Source organism: Symphalangus syndactylus, chromosome 16 (genome assembly GCF_028878055.3).
Source record: "Symphalangus syndactylus isolate Jambi chromosome 16, NHGRI_mSymSyn1-v2.1_pri, whole genome shotgun sequence".
NCBI classification, from domain to species: domain Eukaryota; kingdom Metazoa; phylum Chordata; class Mammalia; order Primates; family Hylobatidae; genus Symphalangus; species Symphalangus syndactylus.
Genome location: NC_072438.2, coordinates 15,384,561 through 15,402,284, shown reverse-complemented (window position 1 = coordinate 15,402,284; position 17,724 = coordinate 15,384,561). Strand labels below are relative to the sequence as shown.

The following is a 17,724-nucleotide window of genomic DNA, read 5'->3' as shown; positions in this document are numbered from 1 at the left end:
GCTGGGGCAGTGGGTGAGGAAGAGAGCAGGTCTCACCTACAGGAGGTTGTTAGGGGCCGGCCAGCCTGGAAAAGGAGCACAGTGCCCGCCCCCACCCATCCCATTGGCTAGCACTTAGCGACGTGGCCTCACCCGGATGCAGAGGCTGGAGAGTGGAGTCCAGCTGTGAGCCTGGCCGGCCATGGGGACATGTGTTAGTGAGTACTGTCCACCTCAGACTCAGAGCATCTGACCTGAGGCTGTGGGGATGCAGGGGTCCCCAGGGGGTGGGCAGGACAGAAGGAGGAGGCAGACCTGCTTGGAGAACTTGTTCTCAGTTTCCGTTTGTTACATAATGGGCAAGAGGACCAGCACTTTTGCTCAGAGCTGCAGCTCTGGCTCCGCTAGGAAATGCCAGGCAGGGGCACAGCCATGTGATTCTCAGACAGTAAACCCCAAGCCACAGACCTTTGCTTTCTGGGGCAGGGAGTAGTGGACAGGGCTGACTCCAGGCAACAGTCCCCAATAGGCTGCACCAATGCGACCGCACCTCCCCTGAGTGCAGGCAAGGGGTGCTGTGCTCATGCTCTCAGCCTGGGTGCATCCTCACTTTGTTCACAGCTCCTCTATCGGACCCATTTCACTGAGGCTCAGCGAGGTTACCTATGTCGCCCCAGGTCACCATCCAGTAACCCAGAAAGCTTCTCTTGGCTCCTCCACTAACTGCGTGATCTCGGACAAGTCAGTTACTATCTCTGAAAGCCAGTTCTCCTCCTTAAAATGGAGACAGTTGAGCCAGGCATGGTGGTTTATGCCTGTAATCCCAGCACTTTGAGAGGCGGAGGCAGGAGGATCGCTTGAGCTCAGGAGTTTGGGATCAGCCTGGGCAACATAGTGAGGCCCTCATCTCTACAAATTTTTTTTAATTAGCTGGGCGTGGCAGTGTACCCCTATGGTCCCAGCTACTCAGGAGGCTTAGATGGGAGGATCACTTGGGCCCAGGAGGTCAAGGCTGCAGTGAGCCCTGATCGCACCACTGCACTCGGGCCTGGGAGACAGAGTGAGATCCTGTCCAAAAAAAAAGGAGACAGTCCCATAACAAGCCCCCATGGCGCCGCCCAGATGGTGTTTCCACGCGAGGGAGAGGCGGGAAAGGGTTGTCAGGGAAGGTTCCTGGTGGCAGAGCTCACAGGGTCCGTGCTGAGCTGAATTTTGCACAGCAGCCTCAGAGTCCCGGAGCGGAGTCCAAAGGGTGGGATGCAGGTATTGCGAAGAAGCACACGCTCCGAGAGGCACCACCAGAGCGTGGGCTTTGGGCGAGGAGGGGTCTCCTCTGGTTAGGGGAGATCTGACAGGCTTGGGGGAGATGGAGCTGAAAGGATGGACAGGGAGGGAAGGCCAGAAAGCTGGAGACGGGGATGGAGAGCTAAACCGCAAAGAGCAGGCGCCCTGCCCCGCCGCGGGCCCCGCGCCTCCAGCTCCCCCTTCCCGAGCTTCTGGAGGTGGGCGTCCAGCCAGCAACCAATGGGCCCCGCCCCCGCCCTTAGCCAATGGGCCGCGTCCCCGCCCGCGCGGCCGCCCCGCCCCTCGCGGACGCGGAAGTGGGCCTGGCACCTTCCCGGCCCGCCGCAGGGATGGGGCAGCTGTGCTGGCTGCCGCTGCTGGCACCGCTGCTGTTGCTGCGACCGCCGGGGGTCCAGTCCGCCGGCCCCATCCGGGCCTTCGTGGTGCCCCACAGCCACATGGACGTGGGCTGGGTCTACACTGTGCAGGTAGGTGCTGACGACGCCCCGCGCGTCCCTGAGGCTGCAGCTTCCCTCTCCCCGCGGGATCCGAGTGTGGGTTTGCGTCCCGGGGCCCGATGCCGGCGCAGAAGGAGGCTCAGTGGGTTCAGGACCCCACGCTGCTATTGACTGGTTGCGTCGCTAACTTCGGGCCAGTCACTTCCTGCCTCTGAACCCCCATTTCCCCTTCTGGAGGGTGGTGCAAATTGGAGGGGCCCCTGCATTCCCGGCTGCGGAGGGGCTTGGGGGTTGACGGCGGTAACCCATTTTCCAGGGAAGCCTGGAGCAGGAGAGGGTGGGGCTGCCTTCAGAGCAGGTGGATGTCAGGTGCCCGCTGGGAAGGGGCTGGGCTGGTCCCCTGCGGGGCTGAATATTGGAGGCCAGCTCTGCGTCCTCCACCCCCCAGGACAGGAGTGAAGGTGGACCTGTGGTCACCTCCTGGTTCTGCTCAAGACCTTGGGCGAGGGGCTTTGGTCCCTGAGCCTCAGTTTCCCCATCTGTAAAGGGTAGGGGAAGCATGCCCACTACAGCCAGTTTCCAGAGGAGAAAACCAAGGCCCAGAGAGGGTTGCTGCCTTGCCCAAGGTCGCTTGGGAGTAACCCCCATGCCTCCTGACTCCCTGCTCGGTGCTCCTTCCATTCATTTAAGCACTCTGTGGGCACCCTGTGTGCAGGCCCTGGGGACTTGGATGGGAACACACTACAGCTGTGGTCCTTGAAGCTCCTAGCCTTGGGGAGGCAGATGCCTAGATGCCAGGGACAGCCTGGGGAGCTCCTCCTCTCAGCACCAGCTTTCATCATTTCAGCCCCAGCAGGCCCCTTTGGGGTCACTGGACCACACCCCCACTGGGGCCTAAGACTTTCCTGTGCTGCCCCTCAATGGCACACTCAGGGCCCAGCCCCCACAATTGCACGCTCAAGGCCCAGCTTGCTCACCCCTCTGGGAAGCTGTCCCTGACCCCTGGGCTGGGAGGGCACGTGTCTCTGCCCATGCAGGGTGTCTGTTTCCCAGTCCCTCTCCCCAAGGAGAGCACGATCCCATCCAGTGGAGAGAGCCTGGTATGGAGCCGGTGCCTAATAGCTGTGTGGGGGGTGAGCAGCAGGGAAGGAAGGGCAGAGCCCCCAACCCCATGCAGACGCACCCGGCGAATGGCAGGGGCCCCAGGGTCACTTGGTCTTGTTGGACCAGGGCTGGCATGATGCTGTCCCCTCCCCAGGAAAGTATGCGGGCGTACGCCGCCAATGTCTACACCTCAGTGGTGGAAGAGCTGGCCCGCGGCCAGCAGCGCCGGTTCATCGCTGTGGAGCAGGAGTTTTTCCGGCTGTGGTGGGATGGCGTCGCCTCAGACCAGCAGAAACACCAGGTAACAAGGTCACCAGGTGACACAGCTGGCCCAGTGTCCTGGCAAAGACCCAGGTGGAAAACTCAATGGGGCAGTTCTAGCCAGGGCCAGGGCCAGGCTGGCATAAACCACAGGGCCAAAACCCCACCAGGCTATTCACAGGCCTTGTTTAGATCAAGGTTTATGGTCAGTTCCATGCCTGGGAGAGATTGCTTTCAATTTAATCCTGAATTTCTGTCTATTCTTGAAAAAACTGCCAGCTCTGGCAACCCAGCTGGCACGGAAGTGCACTAAGTCAGTGGTGCCTCCTGACACCAGGCATCCCAGGTGTCCCTGAGCCCTCACCCTCTTCTCTCATTTGTGTTATCTGCCTGGCCCCTGGGCCCAGGGTCTGATGACCCTTGATGAGGGTGCGATAGTCCCTGTGGTTCGAGGTAGGCAGCAGGTTGCTTCATACAGCATGGAGAGTCAGAGTCCCCACTGCACAGTAACGCAGCCTGGGTCCCATCCTGTCCCCGCACCGGGGGACACAACTAGCCCCTGCGACCCGCAGATTCCACTTCTATTAAGCGGGGGTGACTGCCTCATTGCAGAAGGGTCATGCCAAGAATGAAGCCCTGGCGTGAGCACGCAGGATGATACTCGGGGGTTCTTAGTTTCCTCCCCCGTATCCACCCGCTTTCAGAACAGTTGCTGAACAAAAGGTTCAGAGATGCCAAGTGACTTGCTCAAGGGAGTAAAGTGGAGAAGGGAGAGCAGGGTGTCCACCAGGTCCTGCCAGAGTCACAGGAAGGAGCCGGACATCCAATGGCCACTTGATGCTGCCAGATAGTGGGGTTGTTACCTCAAGTTAAAGAGACGTTCCAGGTTCAGAGAGGGCAGGCCACTGGCCTGCAGTCACACAGCTTGTAAGCGGCAGGTGGGATTCTGAGCCAGGCATGCCTGACTCGAGGCAGGCCTTTCCAAGGTATCCTGTGGGCGTCCCATGCTTCTTCAGGTGGACCCCACCAAACCCAGTGGTCTGTCTCCTAGCCCTCAAAGAGAAGCATGGCCTGCATGGCCCAGTGAAGACCTGGGCAGGAAACTTGTGGCAGGGTTCCCTGAAAGCGGGAATTTTTGCCTACTTCATTCACTGCTGAACCCCCAGTGCCTGAACAGTGCTGGTTGTGTAGTAAGTGCCCACTTAACATTTGTTGAGTGAATGATCTACAAATAGTGCACCTTAAGAAACAAACCAAAGGCACAGCCTATAAACAGCTGTGTGTACACATACTGAGGTGTGTGGCGTCAAGGGCATGCTGTTGCTGACTTGATTAGCAACAAAGGTGGAACAAAGATGTTATGTGTGTAGAGACGGGGATGTTAAGCAAATAGGTTAAAAATGATAGTGATGAGTGAACCTTGGGAAAGGATATGGGAGCTCTTTGTTCTATTCCTGAAACTTTTCTAAAGTTTAGAATTATTTAGTAAAATAAGATTTAAGAAAATCTGATATATACAAATATATATCTCAAATGCCACCTGAGGGCTGCATGATTTCTAGGTGGTGGGGACACAGTGTGGGCCAGGACAGACAGTGCCCTGCTTTTGCAGAGTAAGCAAGGATGGGGAGTTTTATACAGGGCGTGTGGCGCTGTAGGCGTGTCCCCCACAGACCCAGCCATGCTCAGGAGCTGTAACTGGCTTTTTTCTCTCTGCCTGCCCATGTCAAGGTCCGCCAGCTCCTGGAGGAAGGACGCCTGGAATTTGTCATCGGAGGCCAGGTCATGCATGACGAGGCCGTGACGCACCTTGATGACCAGATCCTGCAGCTCACAGGTTTGACCACCCTACCCTGCACCCAGGGTCCCTCAGGACCTCCAGTGGGGCTGGGACGTGGTATCAGAGCCCCCAGGTTCTGAGCTCTGTCTGCCCCTCTTAGTGGGCTGGGGGGACCTTAACCAGTGAAAACAGTGATTTGCTAGTGCCATATTCATGCCTCACCGAGGAAGTTGAACATAGGGGTGAAGAGCATGGATTCTGGAGTCAGACGGTCTCAGTATATCCTGTCTCTGCCAATTCCTTCCTCTGTGACCCTGGAAAGGAATGTAACTTCAGTTTCCTCATAGATAAAATGAGTTTGATGGTAATACCTACCTCAAAGGGTTGTTGTGAGTATTAAATGGGATAATTCAAATAAAGCACTTTAGTAGGATGTGGGTTCCCTAGTAAATGCTCAATAAATGTTTGCTGCCTTCCATCACAATCACCACCTTCATCATGACTACCACTACCACCTTCAGCACCACAATGAGCATGACTACCACCACCACCACCACGATGACCATCACTACCACTACCATCACCACCGCCACCACCACCACCCTTCACCACCATGATGACCATCACTACCACTACCATCACCACCACCACCACCACCACCACCACCACCACCACCATGATGACCATCACTACCACTACCATCACCACCACCACCACCACCATCACCACCACCACCACCACCACCACCATGATGACCATCACTACCACTACCACCACCACCACCATCACCACCACCACCACCACCACCACCACCATCACCACCACCACCACCACCACCACCATGATGACCACCACCACCACCACCATCACCACCACCACCACCACCACCACCACCACCATGATGACCACCACCACCACCACCATCACCCTACACCACCACGATGACCATCACGACCACTACCATCACCACCACCACCACCATCACCACCACCACCACGATGACCATCACTACCACTACCATCACCACCACCACCACCATGATGACCATCACTACCACTACCACCACCACCACCACCACCACCACCACCATCACCACCACCACCACCACCACCACAATAACCATCACTACCACTACCATCACCACCACCACCACCATCACCACCACCACCACCACCACCACCACCATGATGACCATCACTACCACCACCATCACCACCACCACCACCACCACCATGATGACCACCACCACCACCACCATCACCCTTCACCACCACGATGACCATCACTACCACTACCATCACCACCACCACCACCACCCTTCACCCCCATGATGACCATCACTACCACTATCATCACCACCACCACCACTGCTACCACCACCACCATCACTACCACCACCCTTCACCACCACAATGACCATTACTACTACTATCACAACCACCACCATCACCACCACCACCACCACCATCACCACCACCCTTCACCACCACAATAACCATCACTACCACTACCATCACCACCACCACCACCACTGCTACCACCACCACCATCACTACCACTACCACCACCACTATCACCACCATCACTATCACCACCACCACCACCATCACTATCACCACCCTTCACCACCACAATGACCATTACTACTACTATCACAACCACCACCATCACCATCACCACCACCACCCTTCACCACCACAATAACCATCACTACCACTACCATCACCACCACCACCACCACCGCCATCACTATCACCACCCTTCGCCACCACAATGACCGTTACTACTACTATCACAACCACCACCATCACCATCTCCCACCACCACCACCACCTCCACTACCACCACCACCATCACTATCACCACCCTTCACCACCACAATGACCATTACTACTATCACAACCACCACCACCACCATCACCATCACCACCCTTCACCACCACTATGACCACCACTACCACTACTGTTACTACCACTACCATCACCACCATCACCACTACCACCATCATCTTCACCACTACAGTGACAATTACTACCACTACCATCACCACCACCACCACCACCATGATGACCATCACTACCACTACCATCACCACCACCACCACCACCACCACCATCATGACCATTACTACCACTACCATCACCACCACCACCCCCTAAACACTATCGCCATGATCACCACCCATCACTGTCACCACCACCATCACCACATCCATTACTACCATCACCTCCACAATCACCACCACCACCACCACCACGACCATCTCCCTCACCATCGTGTCCACCGTCCTCAGCACCAGCACCCACGGTGCTGTGGGGCACTCTACTCACCATTTACCAAATGTCTTTCACAGTGACACCCCAGCCAATCCTAATGGCAGGCTGATGGTGAGGCATGGTGATGCCCAGTTTCATTTTGTGGATGTAGAAACTGAGATCCAAAGAAATGCAGTGACTCTCTCCAGAGTAGATGGCCAGGACTTAAGTCCAGGCCTAGGGACTGAAGCTCCAAGTCCGCAGTCACTCCACTACAGCATGGGCCCTGATTTCCCCATTTGTAAAACATCCAGGTGGAGTGCAATGTTGTCAAAGGATGTTTTTGGCACTCTCCCTTTTCTCGTCTGTAATCTGGAGTGTTCCCCTGTCTCAGTTTCTTACTGCCTTACGTCTGGACTTTGCTCAAGTCCTAGACTTGCCCTTCCACGAGAAGGAGGCGTGGTGGACACAGCCCTACAGACAGAATTCCTCCTGTGGCCAGTAGCCCAGCCACTGCTTGTCCCCCTGCATCCTCACAGGCCCAGAGGTAACAGGGCAGGAGAGCGAGGCTCAGAGTGAGCACCTTGCCCTCAGCCGCCTGCTGTGGCTCCCTGACTCCAGAGCCCCTGCTCTTTCACTCCCCCATGTGAAGTGTGGGCAAGGGATCTATCCCAACAGATTTCCCCCACACCCCCTCACAAGCCCACTGCCAGGGCACTTGTGACGCTGTAGGCGTGTCCCCCACCTGCCTCCTGCCCCGCACCAGCGACGAGGCTCTGGGGCTGTTTCTCACCTGTGCCATTTCACACAGTGCTCCCCCTCATTCTCCACCTTCCTCCTCAAGATGCAGCTGAGAAGCCCCTCCCGCAGGAAATCTCTGAGTCTTTGCAGTTCTGTGTCACCTCCCCCCTTAACTGCTGAACCTCAAGATGCCCCTGGCAGGTACCCCCATCTGACTCATCTCAGCACCCAGCATAGGGTCTGGCCCAGACCACTGCTCACTGGGCAAGGCTGGGCAAGGGGTGGGTGCTGAACTGCCCTGCTGTGTCGCTCTGGGGAAGGAAGAGCCTCCAGAGACACAAGAGAGAGCGGGCGTTGTGAGGCTCCATTTCCAAACCTGCCCAAGCTCATGGGGCCCTCAGGGGACAGACACTTGGGTTTCTTTCATGATAACCACCTTGTTCTAGGTACAAGATGTACACGTATTTTTTTTCAGTCCTCAGGGCAATCTGGTAGATGGGTAATCTTACAAATGCTTATTTGTAGAGAAGTTTGAGGCTCAAATGCTATCAAAATGTGCCCACCACCAGCTAAGTGATGGGACCCAGATCCAACTCTAGCCCGGCCGAGTCAGGAAGGTTACTTGTGGCTGAGCCCCTCTCCCTGGTGGCTGAGCCAAGCCCTTTCCCATCTGCTACCTTAGTTGCCTCAGAACAGCCTGGTAGCAAGTGGTACTGTTCACAGCCCCATTTGACAGATGAGGAAACTGAGGTACTGAGAGATGCGGGATTTGTATATATGCAGTAGGTAGCAGAACTGGTGCTCAAGCCCACGTGTGCTGGGCCCGGGCTTTTTCCTTAACTTGTAGTCCCTAGGGTGGGGGAAGAGCATGTGTATCGGACTCCCTGGGTGGTCTTTTCAGACCGCCCAGCTCAGATGTCCCAGGCATTCTGGCTGTGAATTATGTCCACACTGGGCTGGTTTTCTCAGATATGTTGGGGTAAGAGGGGCTGGATCACCCCTCACTGCTTCCGGGCCCTTTGTCCTCCATCTCACCTTGGTGGAGCCCCTGCCTCGAGGCAGGCCCTGGACAGCAAAGGAAGACAGGAGCAGGCTGGTGCAGGCTCTAGACCTCTGACCTTCTTCTTTGGGTATCTGGGGTGCCAAAGCATCTCCTCAACCAAGACCCACTCCTGGCTGCCCGCCGGGGCCTGGGGCACTGGGCCTGCCCGTGAGCTCACCTTTCCAGCCTTTACCTCCCCAACTCCTGCTCCCGGCAGGCACGCCAACACCACCTTAATTTTAGATGTGACATTTCTAGTGAGGGGAAAAGCATTTGTTCCCAGCACTGTAGTGACAGGGAAAAGCTGGGTGTGGGCAGCGGCCCCCGGGGCTAAGAGCTTTCATGCCCCTCCCTGAGGGGACACCTTCCCAGCTGGGATGTTTAGCGGAGGCCCGGCAGAGTGGTAGGTGCCAGAGGGAAAGAACCCCTCACCCCTATCCTGAGGGGAGAGAGCCCAGCTCCCGCCTCAGAGGTGCTGAGAGGCAAAGGGTCCAGGTGAGAGTCAAGGAGACACCTTGGGCCATCCCGGATGACCACTGCTGTCCTGGCCATTCAAACCCAAGCTCTCAGCCCTGTCCCCAAACCCACTCCCCTCCCACTCAATCCACGATCCCTCTCCTGGGTCACGGACTCTCTTCTACCTTCTCTTGTCTCTCTGACTCCTTCCAGCAGTATTTAGTTGTTGCTGTTGTTGTTGTTGTTAGACAGAGTCTCACTGTCACTCAGGCTGGAGTGCAGTGGCGCAATCTCGGCTCACTGCAATCTCTGCCACGTGGGTTCAAGCAATTCTTATGCCTCAGTCTCCTGGGTAACTGGGAGTACGGGCGTGCACCACCATGCCCAGCCAATTTTCATATTTTTAGTAAAGACAGGGATTTCAACATGTTGGCCAGGCTGGTCTTGAACTCCTGACCTCAAGTGATCCACCCACCTTGGCCTCCCAAAATGCTAGGATTACAGACGTGAGCCACCAAGCCCAGCCCCCAGCAGTATTAAAAACACACTTAAATTGTCTCTCTTCAAATTTTTTTTTTAAGATGGGGTCCACTATGTTGCCCAGGCTGGTCTTGAACTCCTGACCTCAACATGATCGTAAAGCAAGCCCCTCCAGCTCAGGCTGTAGTGACATTTATTCCCACCACTCCTTCACCCTCCACCACCTCCCACTACTTCACCCTCAGCCCCTGCAGCCTGGCCTCTGCCCTCCACATGCTAGTGAACTTGCTTGTGGCTTGGTCATTATACTGATGAGGATACTGGTTCAGCAGCTTGAACAGAGACCAAGTGACTCCAACAAGAAGGAAGGTGTGTTTCTCTCCTGTGGAAGTCTGCAGTGCAGGCCACTCTGGTGATTGGGTGGCTCTGCTCCATGGAGTGACCCAGGGATCCAGGTTGCTTCCATCTTGATGCTCAGCCATCCCCCACAGTGTTGCCTGCCTGAGTTGCAGTCTAGGCTGGCTCACCCCACTAAGTTGTCCTTCCAGCAGCTAGGGAATAGGGAATGGTGGAGCCAGGGCAGGCAGCTTCCTTGTAAAAGGCGACCTAGAACCTGCCCACATCACTCCTCACATTTCCATTGGCCAGAACTTAGTCACATGGCCTCCCTCAACCGCAGGGACTGCTGGGGAATAGAGTCTATTTTGCTCCCAATCCATTGGCCAAAGTGGCATCATGTGACCTCTACCAGTTGCAAAGGAGGCTAGGGAATGTAGTCTCTGGCTGGGAGTCCATTTGCCCTACTAAAACCAAGAAGAAGTGTGTGGTTCTGTTACTAAAAGGAAGAAGGACAGAATGTATATCGGAGGCCAATTAACAGTTTTGGTCATGAATCACCCTGAAGTCTCAGGAATGCTTTCTGCTGGACGGCCGGAAAACCTGAGTAAAGCTGTTACTGGTGGAAGGTATCCAAGTTACCAGCAGTTAATCCGTACAGGTGTGCAGCAACCTCAGTTCTTGCCTCCTCGAAAGAAAGAATTCGACTGAGGGGCATAAGGCAGAAAAAGAGACTGAGGCATGTTTCAGAGCAGAAGTGGAAGTTTATTTAAAAAGGCTTTAAAACGAGAAAGAAAGGAAAGTATGCTTGGAAGAGTCCCAAGTGGGCTCGTGAAGGTCAAGTGCTGTGTTGATCCTCGATCCTAGGACTTTATAGGCTGGTCCCCTTTCCCATGATTCTTCCCTTAGGCTGGGCTACCTGCACGCACAGTGCCCTCCTTACCCTTGGGAGGTGAGCACACGCAGTGTGTTTAGGAAGTTGCACGCATGCCCATCCGACGCTTTCTTCCCTTTTCCTGTGGAGTACCCCTGGAAGGTCAAACTCTGCCATTTTGTCTCTTAATGCAACTGCTTGAGAAGTTGCATCTCCCTGGCACCTGCATTCAATTAACATGTTAGTGCAACAGGTGTGGACCATCAGGAAATGCCCTCTCCCTAGTGCCGGCTGCCAATTTCTCACTTTTAGAGAGGCAATGTGATAATTGCCAAACCATCACCCAACATTCCTAGTGAGTGGGAGAAGAGCTCTCCCCTGCCCCACTCATGCTTGTCTAACTACCTGCAACAAAGTGACTTTACTTAACAAGATTTACTGTTTACTTAACAACAAGATGGGGATAGTTTGGGACTGGTTCTGCAGTACCTTGATATCTGTGATTCTCATGTCCTTACCCTTGTGGTCACAATGTGGCTGCCATAGCTCCAGGCATCATGTTACCAGACACCACATTCAAGGCAGTAAAAGGAAGAGAGGGGGCTTTCTATACCCATAGTCTATTCTGTTGGATAAACTTAGACACGCTAAAATGTTAGCATTTATTTGAACAAACAGTGATTCCTGAATCAGGAAGTACTAGACTGTGAGCAGTTCATGGCTCCACTAAGAGAATATGAGGGGGAAACTTCTATAAGGTGCTCCTGAAAGCAAGACAAAGAAAAGATTTGCCTACATTGAAAAGTCCCTAGTTAGAGGTTGGCTGGCAGTTTCCAATGGGTCAAGCTTAAGTTGTCTTTTCCTGTTTACACTGAGTTGGATTTGGGTTTGCTGACAGAGGAACTAGAGGCCTGGAGCTGGCTCAGCCTGACGGCCTCCCAGTTCATTACTTAACAATGCCCCTCCAGCTGCCAGAAGACAGAACCAATATCTGACAGGAGGGAGTGAGCGTGCCACATTTGGCTTAGATCATCTGTGATTCATCCCTTGAGGCTGGGCATGGTGCCCCCTGAACAGAGGGAAGGTTCTGCGAGTGAAAAAGGGGTGCTGACTTGGCAGCCTTCAGCCTGCCCCCACCAGCTGCCCTGTCTGGTGCGAGGCCATACCCTCCAGAGCTCCTGGCTCCTCTCAGTGCGGTGCTATTGCCCGCTCCTTCCTTCATCCTGCAGCTGGCACTCCCCCTGTGCTCCCCCCACCCTCTGGCTGCTCCTTCTCCATCCTCTCTGCTTACACATGCACAGCCTCTACCCACACTCCTAGCCCACGCTCCCCCCAATCCCCTCTCACCTCCGCTGTGCACCTGACGCCAGCCCCACTCCTCACCTCCCACAGTCGTCCCCTGCCCTGTCTTGGCCTTGCTCATAGGTCTGACCACTGCTCAGTCCCAGCATCCCAGGCCTCATCTGAGGCTCAGCGAGGGTCCCCAGGACTGCGAGTTCACCAGTGAAAGGCAGTTTGACTCTAGATCAGTTATGAGAGTTCTCTGAGGCACTGTTCACCAATCTTAAAGTGCAGATTATAACACCCATCTCTCGAGGTGTTAGAAAGATTATATTTGGGGGAAGGACTTGGAGAATGTTAATCAATGCCTTATACAAGTCTGGGGTTTTCTTTTTCCCTGCAGCACTGAACCCAATATCTGGTTCACCATGGTGACTCTTGAGTAATAAATGAATAAATGAATGGTTGGGTGATTCTGGCATGGAGTCCTTTGTATTCATGATCTATTTCCATGTAGCAAATTGCCCCCAAACTTCTGAAAACAAACATTTTATATCTACAGCTCCTGTGGGTGAAGAGCTCAGGAGTGGCTTAGCCAGGGAGTTCTGGCTCAGGACCTCTTGAGAAGTTGCCATCTGGGAGTCAGGTGGGGCGGTGTCATCTGAAGGCTGGACTGGGGCTGGAGGGTCTACTCCAGGCTGGCTCCCGCGGCTGTGAGAGGAGGCCTCAGTTCCTCACCATGTGACTGCTCATGGCACAGCAGCTGGCCCCTGAGAGCAGTGACCCAGGAGAGCAGGCGAGAGCAGCCACAGTAGAAGCTGTGTGCCCTTCACCTTCTCTCCTCAGGGGTACACAGGCACTTCTGCCTCACTGTGTTTGTTAGAAGTGAGTCACTGAGTCTGGCCACCCTCTAGGCCCTAAGCCTCACCTCTTGAAGCAGCAGCAATAATTTATGGACATCTTTGCTTGTGGGATTTTTTTGTTTTGTTTTTTTTTTGAGACAGAGTCTCACTTTGTTGCCCAGACTGAAGTGCAATGACAGGATCATGGCTCACTGCAGCCTCAACCTCCTGAGGTCAAGTGATCCTCCCGCCTCCACCTCCCAAGTACCTGGGACTACAGGCATGTGCCACCACCATGCCTGGCTAATTATTTTTGATTTTGTGTGCATGTGTAGAGATGGGGTCTCACTATATTGCCCAGGCTGGTCTCAAACTCCTGGGCTCAAGCGATCCTCCCACCTCAGCCTCCCAAAGTGCTAGGATTACAGGCGTGAGCCACATTGCTGGCCTTGGACGTCTTTTGAACCACCACACACTTAGGTTTGAAGTTCACCTTTAACCCTTTATTGTTGGTGATGTCCAAGACCTCTATAGCATCATCAAAATCAGTGCTCTATCCAAGTTCACACAAAAATCCTCAACCCTGCACGTGCTATAACATGCAGGAACCTTAAGGACATTATGCAGAGTGAAATACGCCAGTCACAGAAGGACGGATGCTATGTGATTCCACTGATATCTAGAGTCATCAAATTCATGGAGTCAGGGAGTAGAATGTAGGTGCTAGGGGCTGGGGGAGGGGCATGGGGAGTTAGTATTTAATGAGGACAAGAGCTTCAATTTGGGAAGAGGAGAACATTCTGGAAAGGGATGGTGGGGGTGGCTGTATAACAGTGTGAATGTACTAACACTACTCAACTATACACTTAGAAATTATTAAGGTGGTAAATTATATGTTACATGTACTTCACCACGATTAAAAGTTAATAATTAACACCCTCACCTCTGCAGTTCTGCATGACCCTGCCTGGCCCAGTAGCTGGCACCGCAACCCACTGGATGGTCAGGGTCCCCTGGATTGAGGACGGGGCCGGGAGGCACAGGCCCACCCTCCAGGCACCAGCAGGGTGTTTCTGTCTTTGCAGAAGGACACGGGTTTCTCTATGAAACATTTGGGATCCGGCCACAGTTCTCCTGGCACGTTGACCCGTTTGGCGCCTCTGCCACGACCCCCACCCTGTTTGCGCTGGCGGGCTTCAATGCCCACCTCGGCTCCCGGATCGACTACGACCTGAAGGCAGCCATGCAGGAGGCCCGGGTGAGTGGTGTGCCGCGTCTGCTGCCGCCCAGCGACCGCTCCTCCCTTCCTTCCTTGGATCAGAGCGTGGTAGAAAGCTGCTGCTCTATGCCGGGGTGTTCGGAAATTCTTGGCAGCTGCATAGACCATGGGACTGTCCCCTAACCTTTGCTCTTGTTGCCTCCTCCACCAGGAGGGCCTCCCTCCCTGTACGCCCAGCTTCTTACAGAGCTGCAGGCACAGCTTGGCTGCCTCCCGCTTCCAGACCCGTATCCCCAATCAGCTGGGTCTGAGGCAGGGCTGATCCCTTCTGTGGGCCCCCCACAGGGACTAGAGCAGAATGGCACTCAGTAAGCAGGGCTGACCACTAGAGGAATGGCAGGGCGTGTGCAGCTGGGAGAACAGTTAGCAGAGACGCTGTGATTCTTCAGGTGTGTGGGCAACTATTACAAGACTTAAGTAGCAACAACAACCATGGTAGACGCTGCCTTCGATTGTGCCCTTGGGAGTGCCAGGCCTGGTACCAGGCCCTACTCATCCTTCATTTCTTTTTCTTTCCTTTTGTTTTTTGTTATGGTTTTTTGGGTTTTTTTGTGTTTTTTTTTGTTTTTTTGAGAACAGAGTCATGCTCTGTCACCCAGGCTGGAATGCAGCGGCACAATCTCGGCTCACTGTAAACTCTGCCTCCTGGGTTCAAGCGATTCTTGTGCCTCAGCCTCTCAAGTAGCTGGGATTACAGGTGAGCGCCACCATGCCCAGCTAAATTTTGTGTGTTTTTTGTAGAGACGGGATTTCACCATGTCGGCCAGGCTGGTCTCGAACTCCTGTCCTCAAGTGATCCGCCCACCCCTAGCCTCCCAAAGTGCTGGTATTACAGGCGGGAGCCACTGGTGCCCAGCTTCATCCTGCATTTATTTTAACCCTCACAGCAACCTTATGGGATGGTGTCATCATTTGCTGGGGCTGCCATAACAAAGGACCACAGACTGGTGACTTAAGCAATAGAAACATACTGTCCCATGGTTCTGGAGGCTGGAAGTCCAGGGTCAAGGTGTCGGCAGGGCCACGCTCCCTCTGAAGGTGCGAGGGAAGGGGCTGCTCCAGGCCTCTCTCCTTGGCTTGTGGATGTCCCGCTTCTCTCAGTGCCCCCGTATCATCTTCCCTAGGTGCATGTCTGTGTCTCAATTTTCCCTTTTTCTTTTCTTTTTTTTTTTTTTTTTTGAGACGGAGTCTCGCTCTGTCACCCAGGCTGGAGTGCAGTAGCGCAATCTCGGCTCACTGCAATCTCCGCCTCCCGGGTTCACGCCATTCTCCTGCCTCAGCCTCTCCGAGTAGCTGGGACTACAGGCGCCCGCCACCACGCCCGGCTAATTTTTTGTATTTTTAGTAGAGACGGGGTTTCACCATGGTCTTGATCTCCTGACCTCCTGATCCGCCCGCCTCGGCCTCCCAAAGTGCTGGGATTACAAGCGTGAGCCACCGCGCCCGGCCGATTTTCCCTTTTTCTAAGGACACCCATCCTATTGTATTAGGGCCCACCCTAATGACCTCATTTTAACTTGATTACTTCTGTAAAGACCCCATTTCCAGTGGGCAGAGTGGCTCACGCCTGTAATCCCAGCCCTTTGGGAGGCTGAGGTGGGCAGATCACATGAGATCAAGAGTTTGAAATCAGCCTGGCCAACATGGCGAAACCCCGTCTCTACGAAAAATACAAAAATTAGCCGGGCGTGGTAGCAGGTGCCTGAAATCCCAGCTACTCGGGAGGCTGAGGCAGGACAATCGCTTGAACCCAGGAGGTGAAGGTTTCAGTGAGCCGAGATTGCACCACTGCACTCCAGCCTGGGCGACAGAAAAAATAAAAAATAAACTGCACACTTGGTGAGAAGTAATGAGCTTCCTGTACCTGGGGGTATTCAAGCAGAGGTAGGAGGTGCTAATTCTACAGGCTTTGGCAGAGAAAAGCCTGCATTGAGGAGTGGGTGGGGTGAACAAGCATGCCTTCTGGAGGGCAAATCCCACAACCAGTCTTAGACAGGAAACGGCAGGGGAGATCTCATCCTTGAACCACTGAGGGAGGGCCGAGGTGAGGGTAGGTGGGAGACACCCACCTAGATGGGGCTGAGGGAAGTGGAGCTGGGGCAGCCACGTGGCCCCTCCAGCCTCACTCTTCTCCTCGGTTTGCAGGGGCTGCAGTTCGTGTGGCGAGGGTCCCCATCCCTCTCAGAGCAGCAGGAAATCTTCACGCACATCATGGACCAATACAGCTACTGCACCCCATCCCACATCCCTTTCTCCAACAGGTACATGCCCTTCCACGATGCTTTTGGGATCTCAGACAGCAGGGTCTGCCCAGCCCCTGCAGCTGTTCTGCAATTTTGTTTTTGTTTCTTTGTTTAAGACAAGAGTTTCTGCTCTGTCTCCCAGGCTGGAGTGCAGTGGCACGATCTTGGCTCACTGCAAACTCCGCCTCCTGGGTTCAAGCAATTCCTCCGCCTCAGCCTCCTGAGTAGCTAGGATTACAGGCGCCCACCACCACGCCCAGCTAATTTTTGTCTTTTTAGTAGAGATGGAGTTTCACCATGTTATCTAGGCTGGTCTCAAACTCCTGACCTGAGATGATCCACCCGCCTCGGCCTCACAAAGTGCTGGGATTACAGGCATGAGCCGCCGCGCCCAGCCCAATTCTGCAGTTTTTGACAAGAGCTCCTTAAGCATTTCCACACATGGTGTCCCATTCTTCAGCCTCCCCAGCAGAGTGGGTGGGGTTATCAACCCCATTTTACAGATGTGGAAACTGAGGTTCAGAGAGGGTAAGTGACCAGATCAGGGTCACCCAGCTGGTAAGTAGGGGAGGCAGGATTTGACTCCAGTTCTGTGTGACTCTGAATTACTTCTTGTTATGAGTCCCTGTCCCAACAGAGGATTGTTTAAAGGATGAGGTCTTGGCTGGGTGCGGTGCCTCATGCCTGTAATCCCAGCACTTTGGGAGGCTGAGGCAGGACAATCACTTGAGTCCAGGAGTTCAAAACCAGCCTGGGCTTCAGCGTGAGACCCTATCTCTACAAAAACTTAAAAATTAGCTGGGTGCATGCAATCCTAGATACTTAGGAGGCTGAGGTAGAAGGGTCGCCTGAACCCCGGGAGTTGGAGGTTATAGTGAGCTATGATGGTGCCACTGCACTCCAGCCTGGGCAACAGAGTGAGACCCTGTCTCTATTTAAAATAAAAAAAATAGGCCAGGCACAGTAGCTCATGCCTGTAATCCCAGCACTTTGGGAAGCCAAGGCAGGTGGATCACTTCAGGTCAGGA

At 54.3% G+C, this 17,724-nt stretch overlaps 1 protein-coding gene across 3 annotated transcripts in view; it reads left to right on the top strand.

The window, feature by feature from the left end:
- The first annotated feature begins 134 nt into the window (after positions 1–134).
- Positions 135–17,724, top strand: part of MAN2B2 (mannosidase alpha class 2B member 2) — a 48,779-nt gene continuing 31,189 nt past the window's right edge. The window contains exons 1-5 of one of the 3 annotated variants that reach the window (XM_055245706.2): positions 135–1,751; positions 2,980–3,126; positions 4,818–4,923; positions 14,260–14,432; positions 16,599–16,714. In XM_055245706.2, the coding sequence (XP_055101681.2) occupies positions 1,530–1,751; positions 2,980–3,126; positions 4,818–4,923; positions 14,260–14,432; positions 16,599–16,714 (764 nt within the window). In that variant the 5' untranslated portion in view covers positions 135–1,529. The remainder of the gene's footprint in view (positions 1,752–2,979; positions 3,127–4,817; positions 4,924–14,259; positions 14,433–16,598; positions 16,715–17,724) is intronic. The other 2 variants (XM_063619724.1, XM_055245708.2) reach the window with 2 other exon arrangements.